The 26,834-nt window shown below is 43.0% G+C and overlaps 1 protein-coding gene across 7 annotated transcripts in view; it reads left to right on the top strand.

Annotated features, from left to right (window-relative positions):
* MAP7D3 (MAP7 domain containing 3) overlaps window positions 1–26,834 on the top strand; it is a 95,707-nt gene that overhangs the window by 22,673 nt on the left and 46,200 nt on the right. For 3 of the 7 annotated variants that reach the window (XM_079962752.1, XM_079962753.1, XM_079962756.1), the window contains 5 exons: window positions 9,097–9,195; window positions 10,223–10,348; window positions 14,058–14,179; window positions 17,041–17,168; window positions 19,384–19,634. In XM_079962752.1, coding sequence (XP_079818878.1) covers window positions 9,097–9,195; window positions 10,223–10,348; window positions 14,058–14,179; window positions 17,041–17,168; window positions 19,384–19,634 — 726 coding nt within the window. Of the gene's footprint in view, window positions 1–9,096; window positions 9,196–10,222; window positions 10,349–14,057; window positions 14,180–17,040; window positions 17,169–19,383; window positions 19,635–24,092; window positions 25,085–26,834 lie in introns of those variants that run through there. The other 4 variants (XM_079962758.1, XM_079962754.1, XM_079962755.1 and 1 more) reach the window with 4 other exon arrangements.

The following is a 26,834-nucleotide window of genomic DNA, read 5'->3' as shown; positions in this document are numbered from 1 at the left end:
TGAAGCCAGTCTCGCACCCTGTCTTTTAATTTCTCAAAACTCTGCAATTTCAATTTATCCCCTTCTTGTTCCAGAATTTCCCAATATTTCGGCCATTTGGACTCCATATTAAGCTTTTTCACAGCCTTTGCCTCCATTGGCGACAACCACCTTGGAGTTTTTATTTTCCAAAAAGTCTTTATATTTAATCCAAACATTATACAATGCTTTCCTGACAATATGATTTTTAAATGCTTCATAAATTTTTGCCTTGTCATACCACAAATATGCATGCCACCCGAAACAGTTGTTGAAACCCTCCAAATCCAAAATGTCTGTGTTTTCAAGAAGCAGCCAGTCTTTCAACCAGCAGAAAGCTGCTGATTCATAATAGAGTTTAAAGTCTGGCAGGGCAAATCCCCCCCTTTCCTTTACATCAGTTAAAATCTTAAATTTTATTCTGGGTTTCTTGCCCTGCCAGACAAATTTGGAAATTTCTTTCTGCCACCTCTTGAAACAATCCATCTTATCCACAATTTGCAATGTTTGAAACAAAAACAACATTCTCGACAAAACATTCATCTTTATAGCTGCGATTCGACCCATCAAGGAAAGCTTCAAATTTGACCAAATTTCTAAATCTTTTTTCACTTCCAACCAACATTTTTCATAATTATCTTTAAATAAATTCAAATTTTTTGCTGTCATATTAATCCCCAGGTATTTCACTTTCTTGACCACAGCCAAACCTGATTCATTCTGGAACCTCTCTCTTTCAGACAATGTCAAATTTTTTTCTAGGACCTTAGTTTTTGACTTATTCAATTTGAACCCTGCCACTTGACCAAACTCTTGAATTATTTCTAAAACCCTTTTAGTACTAGATTCCGGCTCTTGTAATGTAAGTACCAAATCATCTGCAAAAGCTCTCAATTTGTACTGTTTAGCTCCGACCTGTACCCCTTTAACCAGCTGGTCCCTTCTAATCATGTTCAGCAAAACCTCCAGGACCGATATAAAAAGTAATGGAGAGATTGGGCACCCCTGCCGTGTCCCTTTTTCAATCTTAAATTCTTCTGTGACCACATTATTTACAATTAACTTTGCTTTTTGTTCGGAATATATTGCACCTATAACATTTTCAAACCCTTGGCCTACCCCCATCCCCCGGAGATTTTTCCTCATAAAGCTCCAAGAAATATTGTCAAAGGCTTTCTCCGCGTCCACAAATATCAGAACTGCTTTAGTGTTTATATTCACTTCTAACATTTCCAAAATGTCAATTATGTTCCTTACGTTATCTGACATATACATATGTCTTCTTGGGAGAAAGCCAGCTTGGTCCCTGTGGATTCCTCCATCAAAACTTTTTTCAGTCTCTTAGCCAAAATGTCAGCAAAGATTTTGTAATCCACATTTAATAAAGAGATAGGCCGATAGTTCTTAAGTTGAGTGTTTTCAGTCTCTGTCTTCGGTATAAGTGTAATAAAAGCTTCTTTCCACGATTCTGGTGCCCTTTTCCCCTCCAAAATTTCGTTACAGACTTCCTTCAACGGTTGTACTAACCACTCCTTCAAAGATTTGTAGTATCTGGAAGTCAGTCCATCCGGTCCCGGAGATTTGCCTAGTTGCATATTTTGAATGGCACCTTCTATTTCCTGTTCAGTTATTTTCTGGTTCAGTACTATTTTACTCTCATTAGAGATTTTTTGTAATCCATTTATCTCTAAAAATTTGTCCATGTCCGTTTCTTTCTGCGGCCCTTGTGAGTATAATTGTTTAAAATATCTCTGGAAGCAATTTCTGATCTCAGTTGGATTGTGGATATTCTTTCCTTCCACTTCTATATTTGTCACCATATTCAGTTTTTGTCTTTTCCTCAATTGCCAAGCTAAAAGTTTCCCGCATTTATCCGCAGATTCAAAGGTCTTTTGTCTCATTTGTTTAATTTTCCATTCTATTTCTTGATTCATCAATTCCATATACTGTGTTTGATATAACTTAATTTCTTTCAAAATCTCATGAGACTTTGGTTTAGATCTTAATTTCTTTTCTCCTTTTATCTTTTGTAGAATCTTATCTTCTCATTTTGGCTTCTCTTTTTTATTGAATTTTGTTGGATCAAGAACCCTTGCATAACAGCTTTACTTGCGTCCCAGATCACTCTTTTTTCCACATTAGTCTTCATATTTATTGCAAAATAGTCTCTCAAAGTTTTCTGGGCCTTTTTGTACACTTCTTCATCTCTAAATAAAGTGTCATTCATCCTCCATCTGAAGTAACCAGTTGTTATTTGCTTCATCTCCATCCTTACAGCATTATGGTCGGAGCAGATTTTTGGGCAGATTTCCACTTTTTATCTTGGGAGCCATTCCTCTAGTAACCCAAATTTGGTCAATTCTAGTCCAGGTCATTTTAGCTTCAGAGAAAAAGGTTCCCTCTCTTTCGAGAGGATTTTTTGTTCTCCAAATATCAACCAAGTCCATATTGTCAGTCATTTCAAAAAAAGTTTTTGGTAGTCTTCCATCTTTTGTCACCACCTGTCTTTGTGACTTGTCCATATTTGTAGATACTACTCCATTCATATCTCCCATCAAAATTAAATTATAATCCAAATAATCCAACAGAGTCTCATGCAACTTCTTAAAAAAATCAGATTTCCCCTCATTCGGTGCATAGATTCCTACAATCAAAAATTTCTCTCCTTGGACTTGTATTTCAATTGCCAAAAGTCTTCCCTGTTCATCTTTAAACATTAATTTCGGCGACAATCTCTCCTTTGCATATATCACCACTCCTCTTTTTTTGACTCGATCAGAAGAAATAAATTCTTGTCCCAATCTTTTATTAATAAGTATTTTCCTGTGTAATCTCATCACGTGTGTCTCTTGTAAACAAATCAGGTCCAGTTGTTCTTTCTTTAATATATGAAAAACAGATTTTCTCTTTCGGGGTATATTTAGACCATTACAGTTCCAACTTAGAAGTTGCAGAGCCATGGTGAGATTATTTACTTTTGCCTCCTACCGCTCCGAGTAGTTGTTCTTCTTCTGTCAGAGGTTGCAGTCCAAATGATAGGTTTGCTATATCCAGTATTCCTTTTGCTGGTGAAGTTGGCTCTTCTCCAGATTCCGCCTCTTTCTGAAGGTCCTCCTCGTGATCTCTCAAAAAATTGTCTTTGTCACTTACTGTCTTTATTTTAATTTTCCTTCCTTTATATTTAAAGGAAAGGCCTTGTGGGAATTCCCACCTAAAAGGTAAGCTATTTCTTCTCAGTAGACCCGCCAGATCTCTGTAGTGTGCTCTCACATCCAAAATGTATTTCGGTATATCTTTGAAGATCTCCACGTAAGAATCTTCGATTTGCAGTGTTTTTTGGTAATGCAGATTCAAGATTTTGTCTCTTTCTTCTTTGGATCTTAAAGTTATCAAGCAATCCCTTGCCTTATTCCTTCTTTGCCTTGTACCAAGTCTAAATGCACTTACTATCTTGATTTCTTCCTTCTCAAGTTCCTGTTGCCAAAATTCTGAAAATTCTTTTGTGAGAAAATCCACCAAATTGTCCTTTTCACTTTCCGGTACTGCTCTAATTCTTAAATTTTTCTCTTTCCGTTGCAAATCTATCATAGACAATGTCAGTTCATGCTCTTCCAGTTTATTAAAAACTGGATAGCAATCGCAATTTCCTTGGCCTCCTCTGCAATTTTCCGAGTTGTAGCCGATTCTTCCACTATTTTTTGAATAATCTCTGTGTTAGAGTTCACCTTCCTTCCAAGTTCATTTATACTTGTAGTATTTAAATCAATTTTATTTGAAACCTCAGCTACCTTCTTATTAGTTTCTGCAATTTGTTTATTGGTTTCAATAAGTTGTTTGGTTGTCTCTGCCCCTTGCTTGGTTAAATGTTCCAAAGATTCATTAATTTTTCCAAGAGCCTTTGCCAAAGCATCTTCCGATGACATAATTCTTTGTTTTGTCTGTGGGGCAGCAGCTGCTCCTGAAGCTCCGGATGTAGAGGCCCTTCTTTGTGTTGGAAAGTCTATTTTGTATTGTCTACCAGATCTTAAACTTTTTTGCAGTGACTCTGTCTTCTCTTTGCCATCCATAACACTCTCAAAACACTCTCATGCCGAGCCAAGGTCACTCACACAGATGTTAGATTGTTTAACATAGGAATTTTCCAGTGGCTCAGCAACTATTTAATTCAATTTTAACTGTAACACTCAAGTCTCCTCTAGAGGGCGAAATCTCTGATTTCTTTTGCCAATTTTAAAACAAAATATTGTTTCCCAAAAGTCCAGAACATCAATTTTACTCAAATATATTTAGATGCAACACAGTCCATAATCCAGGGGTACACTGTATCCCTTTCAGAAGGTTCAGTTTAGCAGTCTATTCAAAGGTTACTTTTTAACTTGATGAGCAGACAGCCTGTAGCCAGTTCCTCTGTCAAGGCAGTCCTTCCCAGGGTATTAAAACAGCGGTAAAAGATTCAAACTCCTTAATTCATACAGGCAAATAAGATACACAATTTCCTCCCCTCCGTTCCTGTCCACGGGAGAAGGATTATTTTTTGACTATGGGTCTGTTGTTGTCCAAAAGTGAATTCCCTTACTGTTGCAGCTTAAAAGTCTCTTTGTTTTAAGCAATCTATTTAAAATTTTAAAAGATGATGCTGTTAAGGTGCTACACTCAATATGCCAGCAAGTTTGGAAAACTCAGCAGTGGCCAGAAGATTGGAGAAGATCAGTCTACATCCCAATCCCAAAGAAGGGCAGTGCCAAAGAATGCTCCAACTATCGCACAATTGCACTAATTTCTCACGCTAGCAAGGTTATGCTTAAAATTCTACAAGGAAGGCTCAAGCAGTATGTGGACCGAGAACTCCCAGAAGTGCAAGCTGGATTTAGAAGAGGCAGAGGAACCAGAGACCAAATTGCAAACATGCGCTGGATAATGGAGAAAGCTAGAGAGTTCCAGAAAGACATTTACTTCTGCTTCATTGACTATGCAAAAGCCTTTGACTGTGTCGACCATGGCAAACTATGGCAAGTTCTTAAAGAAATGGGATTGCCTGATCACCTCATCTGTCTCCTGAGAAATCTCTATGTGGGACAAGAAGCTACAGTTAGAACTGGATATGGAACAGCTGATTGGTTCAAAATTGGGAAAGGAGTACGGCAAGGCTGCATTTTGTCTCCCTGCTTATTTAACTTATATGCAGATTTCATCATGCGAAAGGTTGGGCTAGATGAATCCCTAGCCGGAGTTAAGATTGCCGGAAGAAATATCAACAACCTCAGATATGCAGATGACACAACCTTGATGGCAGAAAGTGAGGAGGAATTAAAGAACCTTTTATTGAGGGTGAAAGAGGAGAGTGCAAAATATGGTCTGAAGCTCAACATCAAAAAAACGAAGATCATGGCTACTGGTCCCATCACCTCCTGGCAAATAGAAGGGGAAGAAATGGAGGCAGTGAGAGATTTTACTTTCTTGGGCTCCATGATCACTGCAGATGGTGACAGCAGCCACGAAATTAAAAGACGCCTGCTTCTTGGGAGAAGGGCAATGACAGGCCTAGACAGCATCTTGAGAAGTAGAGACATCACCTTGCCAACAAAGGTCCGTATAGTTAAAGCTATGGTTTTCCCAGTAGTGATGTATGGAAGTGAGAGCTGGACCATAAAGAAGGCTGATCGCCGAAGAATTGATGCTTTTGAATTATGGTGCTGGAGGAGACTCTTGAGAGTCCCATGGACTGCAAGAAGATCAAACCTCTCCATTCTGAAGGAAATCAGCCCTGAGTGCTCACTGGAAGGACAGATTGTGAAGCTGAGGCTCCAGTACTTTGGCCACCTCATGAGAAGAGAAGACTCCCTGGAGAAGACCCTGATGTTGGGAAAGATGGAGGGCACAAGGAGAAGGGGGCGACAGAGGATGAGATGGTTGGATAGTGTTTTCGAGGTTACCAGCATGAGTCTGACCAAGCTGCGGGGTGCAGTGGAGGACAGGAGTGCCTGGCGTTCTCTGGTCCATGGGGTCACGAAGAGTCGGACACGACTAAACGACTAAACAACAAACAGATCGGAAAGGCAGACTTCCTCTTTGTACCTTTCCCGCTTCGGTGCCAAATTTCCTCAAATTACTCCAAATTTACTTCAAATTTTTGCCCTTTGTATTCTTTCAATTTAATCCTTTGATCATTGATCCTACTCACGGGTAGTTGCTTTTGTTGGCTCCAATTTTTGGAAAAAGTCAGCGCTCTCCGCTAATGGCGACGCGGCTTCACTCCACAGGCTCGGTAGACGACTCAGCACCGCGCCGCACTCCCGCTGCTGTTCCAGAGCCTTTAAAAAGGCTCCTTCTCAGTTTTGGGGTGGCGCAAATGGTGCCCGCCGAGTCTCCTTGTTCTCAGGTTTCCGCACCTGAGATTTGTAAGGGTCCCCGTTTCGCCGTAACGGCAGGACCCGAACCTACAGAGCAGACTCCCTCTGGAGCTCAGAGGGAAATCCGCCATTAAGCGCTGGCGCTAACCCGGAAGTCGCAAGTTTGCTGTCTTTACCTCCCCCCTCACAGGCAGCCTCCTTTATCGTTAGCGTCCCTTATCTCGCTCCCCGATCACTTGCCAATCAGCGGCTTTGTTTCAACACCCACTTCCCTCTTTCCAAAAAAAGAGCATGATCTGCTTTTTGACCCTGGGCAATTCAGCTCCAGGGACCACGCATTCGCTCCATAAGACACACAGACATTTCCCCTTACATTTTAGGAAGAAAAAAGTGCGTCCTATGGAGCAAAAAATACGGTACATGTTGTATAGTACTCCCCCCCCACCCGTAGCTTCCCTCCGCTACAATTCGACTTCTTTAAATCACTGTCTGTACATTTATCCTTGCATTCTCTGATCCTGCTGCTAGCATCCCCAGCCGGTCATTACACAAAGTCTAAAGTAGCACGGCAAAGAGAGCAGCCATATCATACATACAGTTTGCAACGTACTTCTGTCCGTACGCCCAATTATTCTCTGCTGTATTGTGTGAGGTTTTCTCACATAGAGTCAGATTCCCTCAACTGTTTACTATTAAAAGTGATTTATGTACATCTCCTGTCCTGAGACTTTCTAGATTTCACAGACAACAGGCAAGGTTGTGCATGGGCTGCACAAGTTCATACTTCATGACCACATATGGTCATGTTAACCTCCACCTGCAGAAGAGAATTACAGAGTCAGATCTAGTTATCTTGATTTGTGATAATGGTTCTTCGATTCTAAATATGGTTGATTCTCAGTCATAAGAATAGAAGAACAGACTTGCTGGATCAGACCAATGACCCATCTATTAACAGCAACAACAAACAACAACAACAGTATAACAACAACAATAGTATAATAATTTATTATTTATACCCCGGCCATCTGACTGGGTTTCCCCAGCCACTCTGGGCGGCTCCCAGTTGAATATTAAAAACACAATACAGCATGAAACATGAAAAACTTCCCTAAACAGGGCTGCCTTCAGAAGTCTTTTGAAAGTAAGATAGTTGCTTATCACCTTGACATCTGGTGGGAGGGTGTTCCACAGGGTGGGCACCACCACCGAGAAGGCCCTCTGCCTGGTTCCCTGTAACCTCGCTTCTCGCAGGAGAGGGACCCCGGCATCCAGGGTGGAGACACTCCTTCACGTCTACCGGGCCAAAGCCATTGATGGCTTTCAAGGTCAGCACCAACACTTTGAATTGTGCTTGGAAATGTACTGGGAGCCAATGCAGGTCTCTCAGGACTGGTGTTTTATGGTCTCAGTAAGACTTTAATTTACAGAAAGGTTCAACCTCACTGGCATCCTCTTCAAATTGACCCACAGAGGAAGGTTTCCTTTTGGGAAGAATGAAATCCTTGTTTACAGAAAGGTTCAGCCTGCCTCGCCAGCATCCTCTTAATACACTTTGAATTGGGGTCGGAAACGTACGGGGAGCCAATGCAGGTCTCTCAAGACTGGTGTTATATGGTCTCAACAGTCCCAGTCCCCAGTCTGGCTGCCGCATTCTGAATTAGTTGCAGTTTTTGGGTTACCTTCCAAGGCAGACCCATGTAGAGTGCATGGCAGTAGTCCAAGCGGGAGATAACCAGAGCATGCGCCACTCTGGGCAGGTAGGGTCTCATCCTGCGTCCCAGATGGAGCTGTGCTGGACACAGAATGGACCTGTGCCTCCTTGGGTCCAAGATCACCCCCAGGCTGCGCAGCTGGTCCTTCAGGGGCACAGTTGCCCCATTCAGGACCAGGGAGTCAAACCATAATGTAATATAAACAAACCCCAGTTTCCTGAGTTGGATTTAACAGCAGACTGGTTTCCTTAAAATTTGAAGTGAAATCTTCTGGTCTCGTGGCCATGACAGAGAGGAAGGGGTGTGGGCCTAAGTCTGGGCAGATGGTTCATTCTCTACTCGCTGTAATTGCACTGAGCCCCCCTGTTACTGTTATTTTGTGGGATTGGGACCTAGGAAGTTGCCTTCCCCGCAATCAGACCATTGGCCCGTCTAAGTCAATACTGTTCATACTAACTAGCGGTAGTTCCTTGCGATTTCAGATAGCGGTCTTTCCAGCCCTATCTGGAGACCCTCAGGGGTTGACCCTGGGGTGTTCTCTACATGTGAAGTACCGTATTTTTCTGTGTATAAGATGACCCCTCTTTTTTGAGACCAAAATGAAGAAATCATGGATGGCAACATTCCGTGTATAAGACGACCCCCAATTTTAAACCTTTAAAAAATTGGGGGAAATACAGTAGATTTTCTACCATTGGGATACTGACCTCTTCCGCACAAGACTGTATTTGTGAAATAGAGCATTTACAAAGCTAATTAGGGTTGTAGCCAATTAGGGAAGTTCACAGGCCCTGTCAATAAAAAAAAAAGTGGTTGAGAAATTTCCACCCAGCAATAATTGCTTTCTGAATTAATCGAGAATGTGCTTCCTCTTTCCATCTACGTGGAGTTTTATACACATTGCAATTCAGATTGAAGAACGTAATCATCTTCTGTCAATCTTCGTAATTGGCTTGATTGATATACATGCTACTATATGCAAAGCTAATCGTGGCACAATTTTATCCTTGCAGGCTCAACTAAAAGAAGTTCTTCGTTAAACAGACTGAATAACAAAGTTCCTCCGAATTCTGAGCAGCCGGAATCCAAAGGTTCGCAAGCAGAGCAGAAAGGTGCAAAAAACAGATTTCCGCCCAGCCCGAAAAACAGGAGAAGTGGGAAAATTGGTTGCTAATGAAAGCCGTTTTTTAAATAAACTCTGGTCTTATTGCTAAGAATACAGTGGTACCTCTTGGGTTAAGAACTTAATTTGTTCCGGAGGTCTGTTCTTAACCTGAAACTGTTCTTAACCTGAAGCACCACTTTAGCTAATGAGGCCTCCCACTGCCGCTGCGCAATTTCTGTTCTTATCCTGAAGCAAAGTTCTTAACCCGAGGTTAGCGGAGTCTGTAACCTGAAGTGTCTGTAACCTGAGGTACCACTGTGTTTAATATTCAAATATAACAGTAATCCACTGTTAATGTAAAGCGCACCAATCCACCAGGATCTTTGCCTACATTAACTACATTAAGACGAAAAAGAAATGTGCAGGCATACTTAACATCAGTGGAGTTTCCGCAGGAGGACTGTATGTCTGTCATTTGTGCACTAGCAGTGCAGGATGGCTGAAAAACAGATTTTAAAAACATGTATTTTTACCTGTTTCTTGCTTTGATATAAATTGGGCTTTAAAATTTTTAAATTATTGAGCTTCCCTTAAGAATAACATGTTTTAAATCATATGTGAGTGTAGGCCATGGGTAGGCAAACTAAGGCCCGGGGGCCGGATCCAGCCCATTCGCCTTCTTAATCCGGCTCGTGGGCGGTCCGGGAATCAGCGTGTTTTGACATGAGTAGAATGTGTCCTTTAATTTAAAATGCATCTCTGGGTGATTTGTGGGGCATAAGAATTTGTTCATTCCCCCCCACCAAAAAAAAATCTAATATGGCCTCCCACAAGCTCTGAGGGACAGTGGACCGGCCCCCTTCTGAAAAAGTTTGCTGACCCCTGGTGTAGGCTCTCACTGTCTCTCCATGATGTTCTTTCTTTCTAAATGCACTTTGACTTGCAATAGTCTCCCATACTTTGCTTCATTAGGCTGCTTGCTTTGTTTTTGGATTTTCTGTTGCAATCCTCTTTGGTTTCTTCCCGCCCTCCAGCTCGCCGTTCCCAGGTCAGTCCTCTGGAGAGCAATGTGCTCAGCCGCCTGCTTACCCCCACCCAGGCCTCCCTAGCTAGGAGTAAAAGTGCCGCCACTTTATCAGCTGATGGCCAAGATCCCTCAGGTAACAGGGCACCAGGGTGGATAAAAATCAATGATTTTTAACACATATGATGTGTTAGGAGTGGTGGATCTGGCCAATGCGCTTATTAAACCTCTCCTTCCAACTCAGTGAAAGATATAGCAAGGAGAGACAAAAGGGGTTCACCGTAGAAACATCAAAATGAGAGGAAAACATAATTCAGGCACCCCCAAACTCTGCCCTCCAGCTGTTTTGGGACTACAACTCCCATCATTCCTAGCTCACAGGACCAGTGGTCAGGGATGATGGAAATTGTAGTCCCAAAACAGCTGGAAGGCCAGGTTTGGGGGTGCCTAGTCTAAAAAAAACTCAAACGTTTGTCGGAGATGTTAAAAACGGGGAGGGTACTTTCAAGCCTATGTGGTAGGACTGTGTGAGGACATGAGAATTTGGGGGTATAATCTATAACGAGGAAGGACATGCTGTGGAAGTCCAGGTTTGACAGCTGTTCCTCTTCAGGGCAGAATGGAAGGGCAGACTTTCTCCGCGTACGCAGGATAGCAGACTGGGAGTCTTAGCCTGGGTAGACAAAATTCATCCCTGTGTCTTTGGATGCACTCACATCCAGCCCACTTTGCAGAACATGGGACATACTGTGGTACCTTGGTTCTCAAACACCTTGTTTCCCAAACACTGAAAACCCAGAAGGAAGTGTTCTGGTTTTCGAACATTTTTCAGAAGCCGAACATCAAGTTCGGCTGTCGGCTACTCTGGGGCGCCTGCGCCAATCGGAAGCCGCGCCTCGGTTTTTGAACATTTTGGAAAGTCAAATGGACTTTTGGAACGGATGAAGTTTGGCACTTTTTTTTTTGCTCTTTATTTGGCTTTGATGCTTTTTCGGTTGATTTGTTTTTGTGACCGTGTGGAGCCCAGTTCAGCTACTGATGGATTGATTGTGTGACTGTGGAAATAGATAGAAGCCCCCCATCCAAACAGTGACTTTAGCTACGGATGGATGGATGCATGGATTGTGTGACTGCGGAAATGGATCAAAGCCCCCCATCCAAACAATGACTATCGTCAGTGCAGGTCAGAAGAAAATTACTATATTTTTCTGTGTATAAGACACCCCCTATTTTGGGGGACTCCAAATTAAGAAAATGGGGGGAGATTGTATCCGTGTATAGGACAACCCCCCATTTTTGCATGAATTTTCAAATAAATAAACCCTAGTCTTACACACAGAAAAGTACAGTAATTTTAATTTTTATCACCTACCATGCTGTTTTATTTCCTTTAATAGTACAGTACATTGCTTACTGCTTTCATTTGATGATTCAGTGGTCCTGTTAGATGGCAAAATTCATGTGAAATGGCTGTTTTTAGGGGTTGTTTTTCAAAGCCTGGAACATGTTAATTTGTTTTTCATGCCTCTCTATGGGAAAGAGCGCCTTGGTTTTCGAACACTTTTGTTTTGGAACCGATTTCCGGAACAGATTCAGTTTGAAAACCAAGGGACCACTGTATTAGCACAGCAACCTCTCCAGGCCCAGTGTGACACATGCTACTGCAATGGCGAGTGGGATTTGCCTGTGCACCTGCCATCATGGAACCGGGCTGTCACAAGCCAAGTTGAGTACAGTGGTACCTATTTATTTATTTATTTATTTATTTATACCCCGCCCATCTGGCTGGGTTTCCCCAGCCACCCTGGGTTCCTCCCAACCAAGTATTAAAAACACATTAAACAGCATTAAACATTAAAAACTTCCCTAAACCTTGGTTCTCAAACTTAAAGCGTTCTGGAAGTCTGTTCCAAAACAATCCATCCATCCGTAGCTAAAGTCATTGTTTGGATGGGGGGGCTTTTATCCATTTCTGCAGTCACACAATCAGTCCATCAGGAGCTGAACTAGGTTCACACAGTCACAAAAACAAATCAACTGAAAAAGCCTTTAAAAAAAACAAAAATGCCAAAAGAAGAGCAAAAACAATACGCTAAACTTCACCCATTCCAGAAGTCCAAATGTTCAAAAACCAAGGCGTGGCTTCTCATTGGTGCAGGCGCCCCAGAAATAATCGCTGACAGCTATGTCGGACCTTCGGCTTCCGAAAAACGTCCGGAAACCAGAACGCTTCCTACCGGGTTTTGGCAGTTGAGAACTGAGGCATTTGAGAATCAAGGGACCACTGTACTGCAGCTAGACCTGCTGCTGGAAATTTGAAAATCTGTCTTCTTTCTGGGACACTGGTGAAAATCCCTTGTGGGAACCATATTGGGTCTGTGTGCCAGGGAGGTACAAATCACATGCCTGCATGGCAGCAGATTTTGCCCGAATTCCTTTTGCTTCCATAAGAAGCTGGAATGCCTTCCCTTATACCCCTTTCCCCCCACCACATTGCATTTCAAACACAGCTGCTATGTTGTTTTCTTAACCAGGGTGGATAAAAATCAATGATTTTTAAAAATAAATAAATAAAATCTTTTTTTTTATTTGAATCGGATTATTTTGATTTAAATCAGATTTTTTAAATGAAAGGCTTTTGGAGCATATAACCTTACTAAAGATTTTCTATTTGAGTTACATTATAGTCCAAAGGCTGTTCATCAGGAAAGAAGGATTTGTTTTAAGATTTTCATGTGTGCTAAAACTCAGTCTTAAAAACAATAAAACAAGTTTAACCACATCAGTTAACAAACATGGATACCTATGCTATCATGTTACTGCTTTAGTGAAATAAATGGTTTAAATTGTTATGAAGGAAATGATTATTTTTCTCCTTCCAATCAAGTACAGCAGAAAAGTTCTCCAAATAGAAAGCGTTAAACTTATTAACTCTCACCATCATTTCATCATTATCAATGTATTTCTAAGAGTAGAACCAAATCAGTCATTTTTCATATAACTGTAAATACTACTCTGAAAATTTATTCTTCCAAAAATGAAACCTTCATCTGGTTGTAAATATTAAGATTATACCAGCAATAAACACCTAGTCTTATACACGGAAAGGTACGGTAGCTTCTCATAAAAGATATATGAAAGAATCCTAATTTAACAGTCGTGATGAATTACGATGGCTGCCTTCCTCATGGACAAGTAACCTAGAACAAAAAACATTTTTCGCTGTTGCTTGTGTGGGGAAAGCATTTCATTTTAATGGCCTGTTCCTTCTGTTTTCTTTTCCCTCTTCTTTTCCCTCTTGTGGTTTGTGTGCTTCAAATGGTGGCGGTCTGTCTCCCGGATCTCTTGAATGAATGAATGAATGAAACCTTTATTTGCGTCAGCCATAAGATGTAGCACCGAAGGAACATGACAATATACACAGAGCAAAATAAAGTCAATGTTATAAAACACAGTTTAGAGCAGGCATAAGCAAACTCCGGCCCTCCAGATGTTTGGGACTACAATTCCCATCGTCCCTGACCACTCATCCTGTTAGCAAGGGATGATGGGAATTGTAGTCCCAAGCATCTGGAGGGCCAAGTTTGGCCATGCCTGCTCTTAACTAAGTGGTGGCCAAACTTGGCCCCCTCCAGCTGTTTGGGGACTACAACTCCCATCATCCCTAGCTAACAGGACCAGTGGTCAGGGATGATGGGCATTTTAGTCCCAAGCATCTGGAGGGCCGGAGTTGAGAGTCTCTCCTTCTCTCTTTGTCCTCTTTCCCCACCTGCTTTTCCCCTCTGCGATCTGTTTGCCCTGCCAAATTCCCAACTTTATAGAGTATCTCCTCTGTCCCCGTTCAGCTCCCGGCAGTGCTGTCAGTTCCCCGGCCCACGCACCCAAAGTGCCCATGCGCAGCCGCAGCACAGACCGACTGAAGGCGGCCGGCTCTCCGTCGGGAAACGTTTCGCCAGAAATGGCGCAGGTGGGTCGGTGGCATTTGGGTCGATGACCGCAGGCGGGTTGTTGGTTCAATAAAAATACCAATGGCTTCCTCAAAGCTGATGGATCTTTTGATAGGGCAATAACAGTGCTTCTCTCACCGCAGTTTTAAGGAAGATGTCCCAGATACTCTTAATAGTATAGTCCTGTTTCTGAACCTTCTTTTCTATTTTTGTAAAAAAATAACAAAATTGTCCAGCAGCGCCTTAGAGACCTACTCAGTTTGCTATGGGTTGAAGCTTTTGTGTGCAGGCAAATTTCTTCAGATACACGGAAACGGAAGCCCCCAGACCCTTATATATAGTGGGAGGGTGGGGCGGGGTTTTCTCTTGGAAGGGTAGTAGGAGATGGGTGATTTTATGGTTCCAAAATGGAAACCTTCCTCTGTGTGTCCATATTAAAAGAATGCCAGCAAGGTCGAACCTTTCTGGAAAAAAAGGGATTTTATGGTTCCAAAACAAAAACCTTCCTCTGCTTATCCATACTGAGAGGATGCCAGAAAGGCTGAACCTTTCCATAAAAAAGGATTACAGACCTGCACCTCCATGATTAATACTTGTAGTCAATATGGACAAGCAGAGGAAGGTTTCCATTTTGGAACCATAAAATCACCCATCTCATACTATCCTTCTGAGAAATACCCTACCCCACCCTCCCACTATATATCATGGTCTGGTGACTTCTCTTTCAGTGTATCTGAAGAAGTGTGCATGCACACAAAAGCTTATACCATGCATTCCCAACCTGTGGCTTATACCCAGAACAAACTTCGTTGGTCTCTAAGGTCATACTGGACCATTTTTTTTATTTATTTTCGGCTGTTTTTGATCATCTGCATACTCTCCCTTGCTTTTTCCTTTCGGACTAATTGCAGTCGTTCACAGTCTCCCACAGGTTGACCATACCCACTGAGTCCTACTACCCTTTGGAGAAAAACCTCGCCCCACCCTCCCACTATCTATCAGGATCTGGTTAATAATAATAATAAATAATAAACTTTTATTTGTATCCCGCCCTCCCTGTCCGAAACTGGGCTCAAGGAGGCTAACACCAAATAGGTAACACTGGTATAAAATCAAGCAATAATGAAATTACTGTATTTTTTGCTCTATAAGACTCACTTTTTCCTTCCTAAAAAGTAAGAGGAAATGTGTGTGCATCTTATGGAGCGAATGCAGGCTGTGTAGCTATCCCAGAAGCCAGAACAGCAAGAGGGATCGCTGCGCAGCGATCCCTCTTGTTGTTCTGGCTTCTGAAATTCAGAATCTTTTTTTTTCTTGTTTTCCTCCTCCAAAAACTAGGTGCGTCTTATGGTCTCGTGCATCTTATAGAGCAAAAAATACAGTACCTCCTGAAAACAAGTCAGGATCAAATTCAAATCCAATTAGATGGCTTTCCGCAGGATTAGGGTTGGGAACAGTAAACGCTCGTCAGGCCCAACTGTTTGCGCTGCTCTTATATGGGCCTGTGAGAACGCTGGGAGACCTCTTTCATGCTAGTTCTTATACAGACTTTGGTTTCTGTGTATCGGAAGAAGGGCACATGCCCACGTAAAGCTTAGACCCAGAACAAACTGAGTTGGTCTCTAAGGTGCCACTGGACAATTTTTATTTATTTATTTTTTTTACTGCGTCAGGCCAACACAGCTACCTACCTGAATCTTATATTTTTGTGTTGGTTTATTCGGTCTTTTTCAGTTACTAATATCTGTTCAAACTGAAGAGCTAATATATTTAACAAGAAAGTTCTTACAGGCTGGAGGGAGAGCCTTATATTATAACAACAACAACACCACCACAGTGGTACCTCCGGTTGCGGATGGGATGTGTTCTGGAGCTCCGGTCGGATCCCGAGGTTTCCACAACCAGAGGTGCTTGTTCTGTGCAGGCGTGCGGCGCGGTAGAGCGCTTCTGCGCAGTCATGCGTGGCGAAACGCAGAAAAATACTTCCGGGTTTGCTGCATGCGTATCCCAAAGAATACGTAACCAGAGGTGCACGTAAGTAGAGGTACCATAATAATAATAATAATAATAATAATAATAATAGTAATAATAATGATGTACCTGTGTTGGTCTGACGCAGTAGAAATTAATAAAACAACTAAAAAATTGTCCTGTAGCACCTTGGAGTTGGTCTCTAAGGTGCTCCAGGACAATTTTTTAAAATAATGATGATGATGATTTACCCCTCCACCCACCTGTCTGGGTTTCCCCAGCCACTTTGGGAGGCTCCTAAGGGCAGTTTGTCTTTCAGGTAGCGTATTTGAAGTCCAATACTGTCATCATCTATGAATTTAACTTAGAAATCCTTCTGTGCCATGTCTTTGGGAGATCAGGTAGGTCCTTTGGCCGGAGCTCAGAACACCTAAAGCAGCTTCACATATCCTGTATTCAGCTGCGGAATTGTCCGAATTGTCATTGTATTTTAATATTCTGCTGGAAGTGACCCAGGATGGCTGGGGAAGCCCAGCTAGATGGGCAGGGTATAAATAATATGTTGTTGTTGTTGTTAATAATAAGATGAAAGATATTTTTATTTTTATTAAAAGATGATCCAAAAAGAACTCCCTTAAGAGAATTAAGTATTTTGTCTTAAGACAGTCTTTAAAAGAATCTTTCCCCAATTTTTTTTAAAAAAATAATTCCAGTAGCACTTTAAAGACCAGCTAAGTATAAGCTTTCTAGGTTGTTGTTGTTTTATTTTATATTATTATTATTATTATTATTATTATTATTATTGGATAATTTTACAATACAAATTGCTTGTTGCTTTTCTCATTTCCTTATGTCCTGATTGCCTTTTAGAAAGCGGCAGCTTACCAGTATGTGTCTGTTATTCCCGCAGAAATCGGAGCCCGCAAAGCAGCCCTCGTCTACTGGTAGACGCGCTCCGTCACCATCTTTGCCCGGTCTCAGGCGGTCTCCCTCTCCTGCCAACGTGGGTAAACGCGCTCCGTCTCCAGCCGCAATCAGGTTTCTATTCATCTCCTCTTCATGAATCTTACTCTAGAGTAAAACCAGCTTGGTCCTCCCTGCCCCCCTTGGTTGTTCTCCTCTTCATCAACAAAGGGACAATTCCGTTTGAACTCCCAGGACGTTTCTGAGCCCAATTCAAAGTGTTGGTGCTGACCTTGAAAGCCCTCAACTGCCTCAGCCCAGTAGACCTGAAGGAGCGCCTCCATCCCAGACGCCGGGGTTCCTCTCCCAAGGGCCTTCTGGTGGTTTCCTCCCTGTAAGAAGCCAAGTTACAGGGAAGCAGCAGAGGGCCTTCTCGGTGGTGGTGCCCGCCCTGCGAAATGCCCTCCCGTCAGATGTTAAGGAAATAAACAACTATATGACATTCAGAAGACATCTGAAGGCAGCCCTGTTTAGGGAAGCTTTTGATATTGGATGAATAATTGTATTTTAATATTTTGTTGGAAGCCGCTGGCCACATGACCTGGAAAAAATATCTGCAGACAAATGTTTGCTCCCTCGGCGAGTAAAGCGAGATGAGTTCTGCAACCCCAGAGTCATCTGCAACTGGACTTAACTGTCAGGGGTCCTTTACCTTTACCTTTACGTGAGCAGAAATGCTATGTTGTTATGGACGAGAGCTGGCAGAACTGAGGAAGTGGGGATGGGTTGACACCTTGGTTTGTAAGCCTTCCTGTCAAACTCAGTGGGGTCAGATTCAGCCCATAATCTTCCTTTAGCTTCTTGCATGTGCTAGTATGAAATCCAAATGAAAATTTAATAATAATATATATATATATATATTTATACCCCGCCCATCTGGGCAGCTTCCAGCAAAAGATTAAAATACATTAATTCATCAAATATTAAAAGCTTCCCTAAAACAGAGCTTCCTTCAGATGTCTTCTAAATGTCTGATAGTTGTTTAATTTTTTTACATCTGATGGGAGGGCATTCCACAGGGCAGGTGCCACCGCTGAGAAGGCCCTCTGCCTGCATCCCTGTAACCTCGCTTCTCGCAGGGAGGGAACCGCCAGAAGGCCCTAGGGAGAGGGACCCTGGCGTCTGGGATGGAGGCGTTCCTTCAGGTCTACTGGGCTGAGGCAGTTGAGGGGTTTCAAGGTCAGCACCAGTACTTTGAATTGTGCTCAGAAATGTACTGGGAGCCAATGCAGGTCTTTCAGCACCAGTGTTATGTGGTCTCAGCGGCCCCTCCCAGTTCCCAGTCTGGCTGCCGCATTCTGGATTAATTGCAGTTTCCGGGTCACATTCAAAGGTAGCCCCACGTAGAACACATGGCAGGATTCCAAGTGAGAGATAACCAGAGCATGCTGCACTGTGGCAAGACAGTCTGCGGGCAAGTGGGGTCTTATCCTGCGTACCAGATGGAGCTGCCCTGGAAACAGAATGGACATGCACCTCCATGGGTCCAAGATCACCCCCAGGCTGCGCAGCTGGTCCCCTTTCCCCCCCAGTACATTACTTCTGTCTTGCCAGGATTCAACTTCAATCTGTTAGCCGCCATCCATCCTCCAACTGTCTCGGACACTCACACAGGACCTTCACCGCCTTCACTGGTTCTGATTTAAAAGAGAGGTAGTGCTGGGTATCATCCGCATACTGATGAACCCCCAGCCCAGCCCAACCCCCCTGATGATCTCTCCCAGAAGCTTCATATAGATGTTTAAAAGCATGGGGGAAGAGGTACCCCACAAGTGAGAGCCCAGGGGTCCCCCCCCACTTTCTGGACACGGCCCAGGAGGAAGCAGCCGAACTACTGTATTACAGGGCCCCCAGCTCCCAGTTTAGGTATGATTTCCCTTGCTAAGTAGTTCTTAAGGCTATTGAAATATACAGTAATTTTCTAAGCTCTGTTGATCCTTATAATTTCAGTGAGTAAAGATTTCTGAGCAAATTTCCCTTTTCTATTTCACTGTTGTAAAAAAAGTGCTGTAAGGGGTAGTAGACCTTCCTATCTGGACTAAAGAATTAGGAGCTAAGGAGTTGCCTGCCCCAGAATACACTGTAGTTTTCCATGTATAAGACTGTATCCCCCCCCCCCCCCATTTTGTAAGTTTAAAATTGGGGTTTGCCTTATACATGGAATGTTGCCATTATTTATTTCTTCATTTTGGGCTCAAAAAATAAGGGTCGTCTTATGCACGGGAAAATATGGTAGCTATACATGTTTCTGTGCCGTGCAGTTCTCTGATCGATCCCTTTTTCTCATCAGACAAAAGTCTCATCCAAGTTCACCCAAAAGACAGTGGCCACCATCTCCTGTTTTGGTCTCCAAACCAGCACCAATTCAGCGCCCGTCCATCACCCCGAACGTCCTTAACGTTGCCAAAAAGCAAAGTGACCCAGTGTGCCGACCAAAGGAGAGGTTGGAGGATCCCGAGGGTCAGGATCCTGGCCCGGCGGCCATGTTGCACCCCTCCTCAGAGAGAGAACTGGCGGCAGCTGCTCCGAAGACCAAAGAAGGTAAGAGAACCTGTGCGAAAGGTGATCCGCTCGCCTGTTGATCCACCCTTCTCCCCTTCCTGGGTCTAGCTCAAAGGTTTTCCTCACTGGAAAGAGTAATAATAATAATAATAATAATAATAAACTTTTATTTGTATCCCTCCCTCCCCAGCCGAGACCGGGCTCAGGGCGGCTAACATCAAATATAAACTCTGATATAAAATCAAACAATAATTAAATCGCCTCTTAAAAACAAGTCAGTATAAAATGGAAATAATGGTTGCCAGAGCCTTTGGAGGATGATGCATTTATCTGCTGTTACAGATGAGCTTTCAGGAATGTCCCATGACTAAATGTGGTCAAACATGTATAATGCTGTTGATTTATGCATTATGTTGACATTTATTTTCTCAGCAATTCTAGTCAGTGAACAAAATCAGCGCAGTTTCTTAATAGTTTTCACATAGGAAGCATAAGGCGAAGGTACAGGACCCCTGTGCTGTTCAGTCCAGTCCAAGGTGACTAGGGTTGCGGTGCTCATAGGGGTTAGGGACAGGGGCTAGAGATAGGGATAGGGGTTAGGGATAGGTAAAAATGTCAAGGACCCCTGGAGAGTTAACTCCAGTCCAAGGCAACTATGGGGTTGCGGCGCTCATAGGACCCTCATGCCTACGGGATCGTCTCTCCTGGTATGTCCCGCGGAGAACCTTAAGGTCCATAAATAGCAATACTCTAGAGGTCCCGGGCCCTAAGTGTCAGGCCTGGTCGTTGTCCTCTTCAGATCACCACACAAACGCTTCTTGTTCTTTTATAAAACTTTTTATTGTGTATTAACAAAACAATCTTATAAACGGTTCTTAAATATTATTCCTCAGAGTCACTTCTTTCAGCTACCTTCTGAGCTCTGCTTCTCCATGACCAGCCACTCTCAAAATGGCGAAGGCGCCCTTCCCTTTGTTTTCCCGCTCTTTTTTCTACTCTCCTGGCTAGAGCTAGCCTGTATCTCCCCTCCTCCGAATCTGAGCTAGAACTTAAGCCTTGCCTTTCCTGGGAACAGCCGGTCCCTCCCTGTTGTTCCTCTTGCTCCCTTCTACTAGATTCACTGCTCTCCTCCCCTGCCCCTTGGGGAAAACATTCTCCCTCTGGGAAACTGGAAACTCCTAACTCTAACTCTTCCCTGACACTAAGGAAGTTAGATTAGCCTCAACCAGAGCCAGGGCCTTTTCAACTCTGGCTCCAGCCTAGTGGAACGCTCTGCCTCATGAGACCAGGGCCCTGCGGGATCTGATTTCTTTCCGCTGGGCCTGTAAGACAGAGTTCTTCCACCTGGCCTTTGGCTTGGAATCAGCCTGATCCACTTCCCCTCTATCCTTTCTCCTTCTGTGATGGAACCCCTATTTGGGACTTCCCTGGCTTTTTTCTGGCCCACGTAGGACCAGTCTGGATAGTTGGCCTTGATGAAGATTTGACGTTTTCTCTCCCCAAACAGTTTTTGATCTGGGCTTCCACTGAAATGAGGCTGCATTTTAAGTTGTATTTTAATCCTGTTTTTAAGTTGTATTTTAATCAATTGTTTTGATACTTGACGTTAGCCACCCTGAGCCAAGTCTTGGCCGGGGAAGGCGGGGTATAAATAAAATAAAAAATAAATAGGGTTTAGGGGGATAGGGATAGGGGCTAGAGATAGGACTTAGAGGTAGGTAAAAAGGTCAAGGACCCTGGACGGTTAAGTCTAGTCCAAGGCAACTCTGGGGTTGCAGCGCTCCTCTCGCTTTCTGGCCGAAGAAGCTGGCGTTGGTCCACAGGCAGTTTTCTGGGTCATGTGGCCAGCAAGATTAAACTGCTTCCGGCGCATGGTGGAAACCAGAGTGCACGGAAACGCTGTTTACCCTCCCGCCGCAGCGGTGCCTATTATCTACTTGCACTGGCGTACTTCCGAACTGCTAGATTGGCAGGACCTGGGGCAGAGCGACGGAAGCTCAGTCCGTTGCAGGGATTCGAACCGCCAACCTTCCAATCGGCAAGACCAAGAGGCTCAGGTGTTTAGACCACAGCGCCACTCGCGTCCCTATAGGAAGCATAAGCAGGTGATGTATGAATGGTTTTTGTTTCATCAGAATGAGTAATTAAACACAAAGACGGTTTGACTTCTTATTGACTTGTCTCTGCATATCTTTCTGCCGGCAGCCAATAGTCTCAGGGCTTTAGATACAATATTCTCAGCCTTTACTATATTCCATTCTTCGAGGGCTCTACTTTCCACTAATCATTTAAAATAGGAATCAGTGAGAAGACGATCCCTGCTTCTTAAATGGTCTTGAACATTAAACTTGGTCGTGCAAAAAGAGCACACCTACCCCTTTGATTTTTTTTTTTAATTAGTAATTGGTAATTTGGTGTTGTTTTTATCACATGGCATTCTGTAGACTTGTCTTCACATCAACATCCTAAAGCAACTTGCTGTATTTTTCCATGTATAAGACTATATTTCCCCCCAAAATAGTTCAAAATTGGGGGTTGTCTTGTACACAGAATGTTGCCATTATTTATTTCTGAATTTGGGGCTCAAACAAATAGGGGTCATCTTATACATGGGGGCATCTTATACACGGGAAAATACGGTATTCTGTACTTTTACAGATTTATACTGATTTGCCCAATAGGCCCAGGTTCTGTTATGCCCTTGTTGACTTCCCAAGCATAACCACATCTTACCTCGTACTCATCCATACCAGTGTTTTCAGCACAGTAGTCTTTCTGTCCACATACTTTGTGCAGTACAAAATGTACTATTTATGTGAATGAAATTTAGCTCTTTGAATCAAGTAGTCGCTTGCCTCAAAAACAAACTGTATTGTACCCTTGAAAGTTAATGTTGTTTACACTTTCATCAACTCAATAAGTTTATCAGATTTTCATCAGGTGCACCATCAGATTTTCAAAAGGACAATTGGTCAGTTTTAAACTTTGACATACCAATGTTGAAAACCAATGTTCTGACTGTATTGCAAAATTTTGGAACGGGGCTCAATTTGAAAATCAATTAACAAATATATATTAGTTAAGTCTTTATTTCTCATGTCTGATGCCTCTGGAACACCGTTAAGTTGGCACTTCTGAAGTTTGTGGTTCTACTAATATGAAGGGGGAAAATGGATTTCTCAGGTGTTGTGACCTCTGACTTAGGAAGAGAGTGGTGTAAGTTCCCCTGAAAATCTGGTTTCATTGTATGCGCAGTTGCTTAGGGGACGAAGAGTCACTTTTGGTCCCCCCTAGGGAAACTTAAAACAATGCGGAATGAATGCCTCAATCATCTCCCCTCCTTGCCCCGGTGCGCAAGGAGCACATCCTCTACCCTTCTGAGCAGGATGGACACACCCTCTGTCACCTCTCAAAAAAGAGACATTTCGGATGAGATGTCCTGGGCATTTGTCTCCCTGGAGAAGGACTTAGGGGCTACCTTAGCAGAAAAAGGAGTTTGACCCAGGCACCTGGTGGAGGCATCTCTCTCTACAAACAGCCACAGGTGAGTGGGTTGCTTGGCTGCTACATTCGATGTCAAATGCACGTGATTGGAAGCATGATTCTCCTGGAGGGCTTCCCTCCAGGTTAATGCTTTAGGCTGATTGTCGTACGACTAATCCCTTTCGCGCAAATCTTAATCGTTTGTCTCCCCCGCCCCTTAGCTATTACGTAGAGCACACTCAGTGTTACATCAGGCACGTCCAACAGGTAGATCATGATCTACTGGTAGATCGCGGGGTGTTCCTGGCTGGTATCTGGTCTCCTTGTCCCCAATTTTTTAAAAAAAGAATAAAAAAAGCTGAACTACTGCTTCCTTCCTAATAAAAAGCTTGACCACTGTGAGTTCCTAAGAAAAGCTGAACAACCTTGCCGTTCCCAAAAACACTCAACAAACTTGGCTTCCAAAGAAAAGCCTAACAACATTGGCTTCCTAAAAAAAGCTCAATAATGTTGCTTTTCCCAAAAAGCTCGACAACTTTTGCCTCCTAGCAACAAAAAGTGGACCATCCGATTAAGTTCTACTATCGGACTGCAAATTCAGGGCCCTAAACTGTGTTTTATATAATCGACTTTTGATTATATTCTGTGCATATCGCAATGCTCCTTCAGTTCCATTCATTCATATATTCCGTTTCATTCATTCATGTTTTATTCATTCATATATTCCATTCTATTCATTCATTTGCTTCTGAAAAAAAAGCTCAACAATTTTGGCCTGCCCAACAACAACAGGTCGATCCCTGCCAGTTTTTTTATACTGTGAGTAGATCACAATCTACTGAGAGTTGGACGTCCCTGCTAGTCTAGTACAAGTCTGAATGGTTTGTCTTCCCCTCCCCTTCGCTATTACATAGAGCACACTAAATGTTATGTGTCGACTACCTCTGTTTGACAATATTTCACCTTCTGCACAAATACGCCCCTGGCTTCAGACACGCATGTTTTCCTTTGCAGAGCCTCCGGCCTCCTACACCTTCCTACCTGAGTTGCCACCCTCCATCTTCGGCCCCTCGTCTCCTGCTGCCTCGCCTTTCTGCCCTCAGGATTTCCAGCCCGCCTCCTCCGTCGCAAGGAAGATCCTTTTCGGATACGATCCAATGTCCCGGATTCGTGCTCCCTCTCGCTCCTCGGGCGACTCTCCTACTACCCCTTTCCACACCGATTTAATGGATGGCACCTGCTCCCCAAGCATGCTTCCTCCGCCTCGGGATCTCGGGGAAGACCAGGGAGCTAAGGGTGGTTTCCTGCGCAACTTTGCTCTGGAAGCTTCACGGCAGGGAGATGGGGCGGCTGTCAGCCCTCTCCGGTGCTTTAATTTCCCATCCCCTCAGAGGATCGGCCCAGGTTATATTTATACCTCCCGTTCCACTATCGGTCGGAGGTTGCCAAATAACCAGCCGGTGACTATGGCGACAGACCCCTATGTTCTGGAGAAATTGCTCCACACCTTCCAAACCATGCGGTGCAGTGTTGACAACATCAGCCAGGAGCTCAGGGTGTTGAACACCCACCTAGCCGATCTCTCGCACCACTTTAGCACATTGCCTCTTCCTAGCCACTCTCCTCACAATGGCCCCGAATACTATGGCTGAAGAGACCGAGATATCCCAACCTTTCTAGATCAGGCCTTGTGTGCTTGGACCCCTGTCAGGCTTTGACTGGGAGGCACAATTTCTTGACAGGGAACAGCTCTTCCCCTTCATGCACCTATAGCTTTGAACAGCCAGGGAAGAGACCATGGCGGCCTTGTGCATTTATAATCCCTAGGTACTAGGCTCCGTCACATGACTTGGGGGAATGCTTGGCACCATCACATTAATATGTCTACTTTCCTCAGTTTGATGCTTCTATTGCCATACCACTTTAAATCAAAAGCAATGCTAGAAATTGTCTCCAGTGGTGTACGTGTGTGACCTTTGGCAATTAAAAATGTCTCTTCAAATGCACAGAGCAGTCTTCTTTTATTTTAGCCGTGTCTCAGTAAGTGCCATGCATATTAAAACACTGGTGGTCCTTCCAAACAATATCTTGAGAATTTAGAACAGTAGCACTGTCCATGATAATAGTCCAACATGTACCATTTTTTTCCTTGTCTAAGTCTAGGGGGTTTTTTTTACCAAAAAATTAGATTTAAAATTGAGAGCTCGTCTTATACACAGGTAGTGCTGAGGGGTATTTTCTTAATTTGGAGTCCCCAAAAATAGGGGGCGTCTTATACATGGGGTGTCTTATAGTCGGAAAAATACGCAATATTGTGTTACATTTTCTATAGGATAAGGGTCAGTGGGTTGATCTGCTTAGGTTCTGCATTATTCAGACTTGAGAGCAAGAAACTTTTGAACCCAGGAGCAACTAGAAGCTCTACAAGTCTCTACAAGACACCAGAAGGAGTTGGGGTGGCATGGAGGACATAGATAGGGAATAAAATAAAAATTTTGCTGCAGGGGGTGTGGGGTTCTGGAATGAGTTTTCCTTCTCACTTCCATTCCCTGCAGAAAATGGACCTTGATGGTCGGTCCAATGTAACAGTCTACATACCCTATAGTTATAATCGTTCTGAAGCCATGGAGACAAGCTCCTAAAAGCAAGGGGAGGCAAACTAAGGTCCGCGGACTGTCTGGGAATCAGCATGTTTTTACATGAGTAGAATGTGTCCTTTTATTTAAAATGCACCTCTGGGTTATTTGTGGGGCCTGCCTGGTGTTTTGACATGAGTAGAATGTGTGCTTTGATTTAAAATGCATCTCTGGGTTATTTGGGGGCATAGGAATTCGTTCTTTTTTTCTTTTTCTTTTCTTCAAAATATAGTCAGGCCCCCCACAAGCTCTGAGGGACAGTGGACTGGCCCCCTGCTGAAAAAGTTTGCTGACCCCTGGTGTAGTTAGATAGGTCCAATGGTCTGACTTGGTAGAAGGCAGCTTCCTAGGTCCCTATATGAGCTTGCGTTATACTGAGTTAGACCACTGGTCATGTTGACCAGCATGGTTTGACTAATGGTGGTACGCCAAGGTCTCAGCAGGAAGCACCCGCTCACTACCCAATGTCTTTTAAAATGCTTCGGGAGGAAAAATCTTTCCAAAGATTTTCAATTCATTATTATTATTATTATTATTGGTTTTTATAAACAGGAATGATGGTCTACAAATAAGTTGGCCCAGTTTTCCCCTGTCCTTTATCTATCACAAAAATAGCATAGATTCAGGTAGGTAGCCATGTTGGTCTGACACAGTCGAAATATATATAAAAATTAAATAATTGTCCAGTAGCACCTTAAAGACCAACTAAGTTTGTTATAAATAGCATAATAAATGTGGATAGTTTTCTGTTTCAGTGACATTATAGTCCAAAGGTTATTCATGTGTGCTAAAACTCAGTCTTAGTTTTTTCTTTTTTTAAAAAAAAAATTAACCACATCAGTTAACCAAAATGGATACATTTGCTATTATGTTATTGTTTTAGTGAAATGAATTGTTTAAATTGTTATGAAGGAAATGATTATTTCCCCCCCTCTAATCAAGTACAGCAGAAAAGTTGTCCAAATAGAAAACTAACTTATTAAAATTCACCATCATTTCATCATTATCTGTCTATGTATTTCTAAGAGTAGAACCAAATCAGTCATTTTTTATATAACTGTAAAAACCACTCTGAAAATTTATTCTTCCAAAAAAGAATCCTTCCTCTGGTTGTCTATAT

This window comes from Podarcis cretensis (assembly GCF_951804945.1).
Source record: "Podarcis cretensis genome assembly, chromosome: Z".
Taxonomy (NCBI): domain Eukaryota; kingdom Metazoa; phylum Chordata; class Lepidosauria; order Squamata; family Lacertidae; genus Podarcis; species Podarcis cretensis.
Note: the sequence above shows the minus strand (reverse complement) of the source record. Positions and strands in the feature narration are given on the sequence as shown.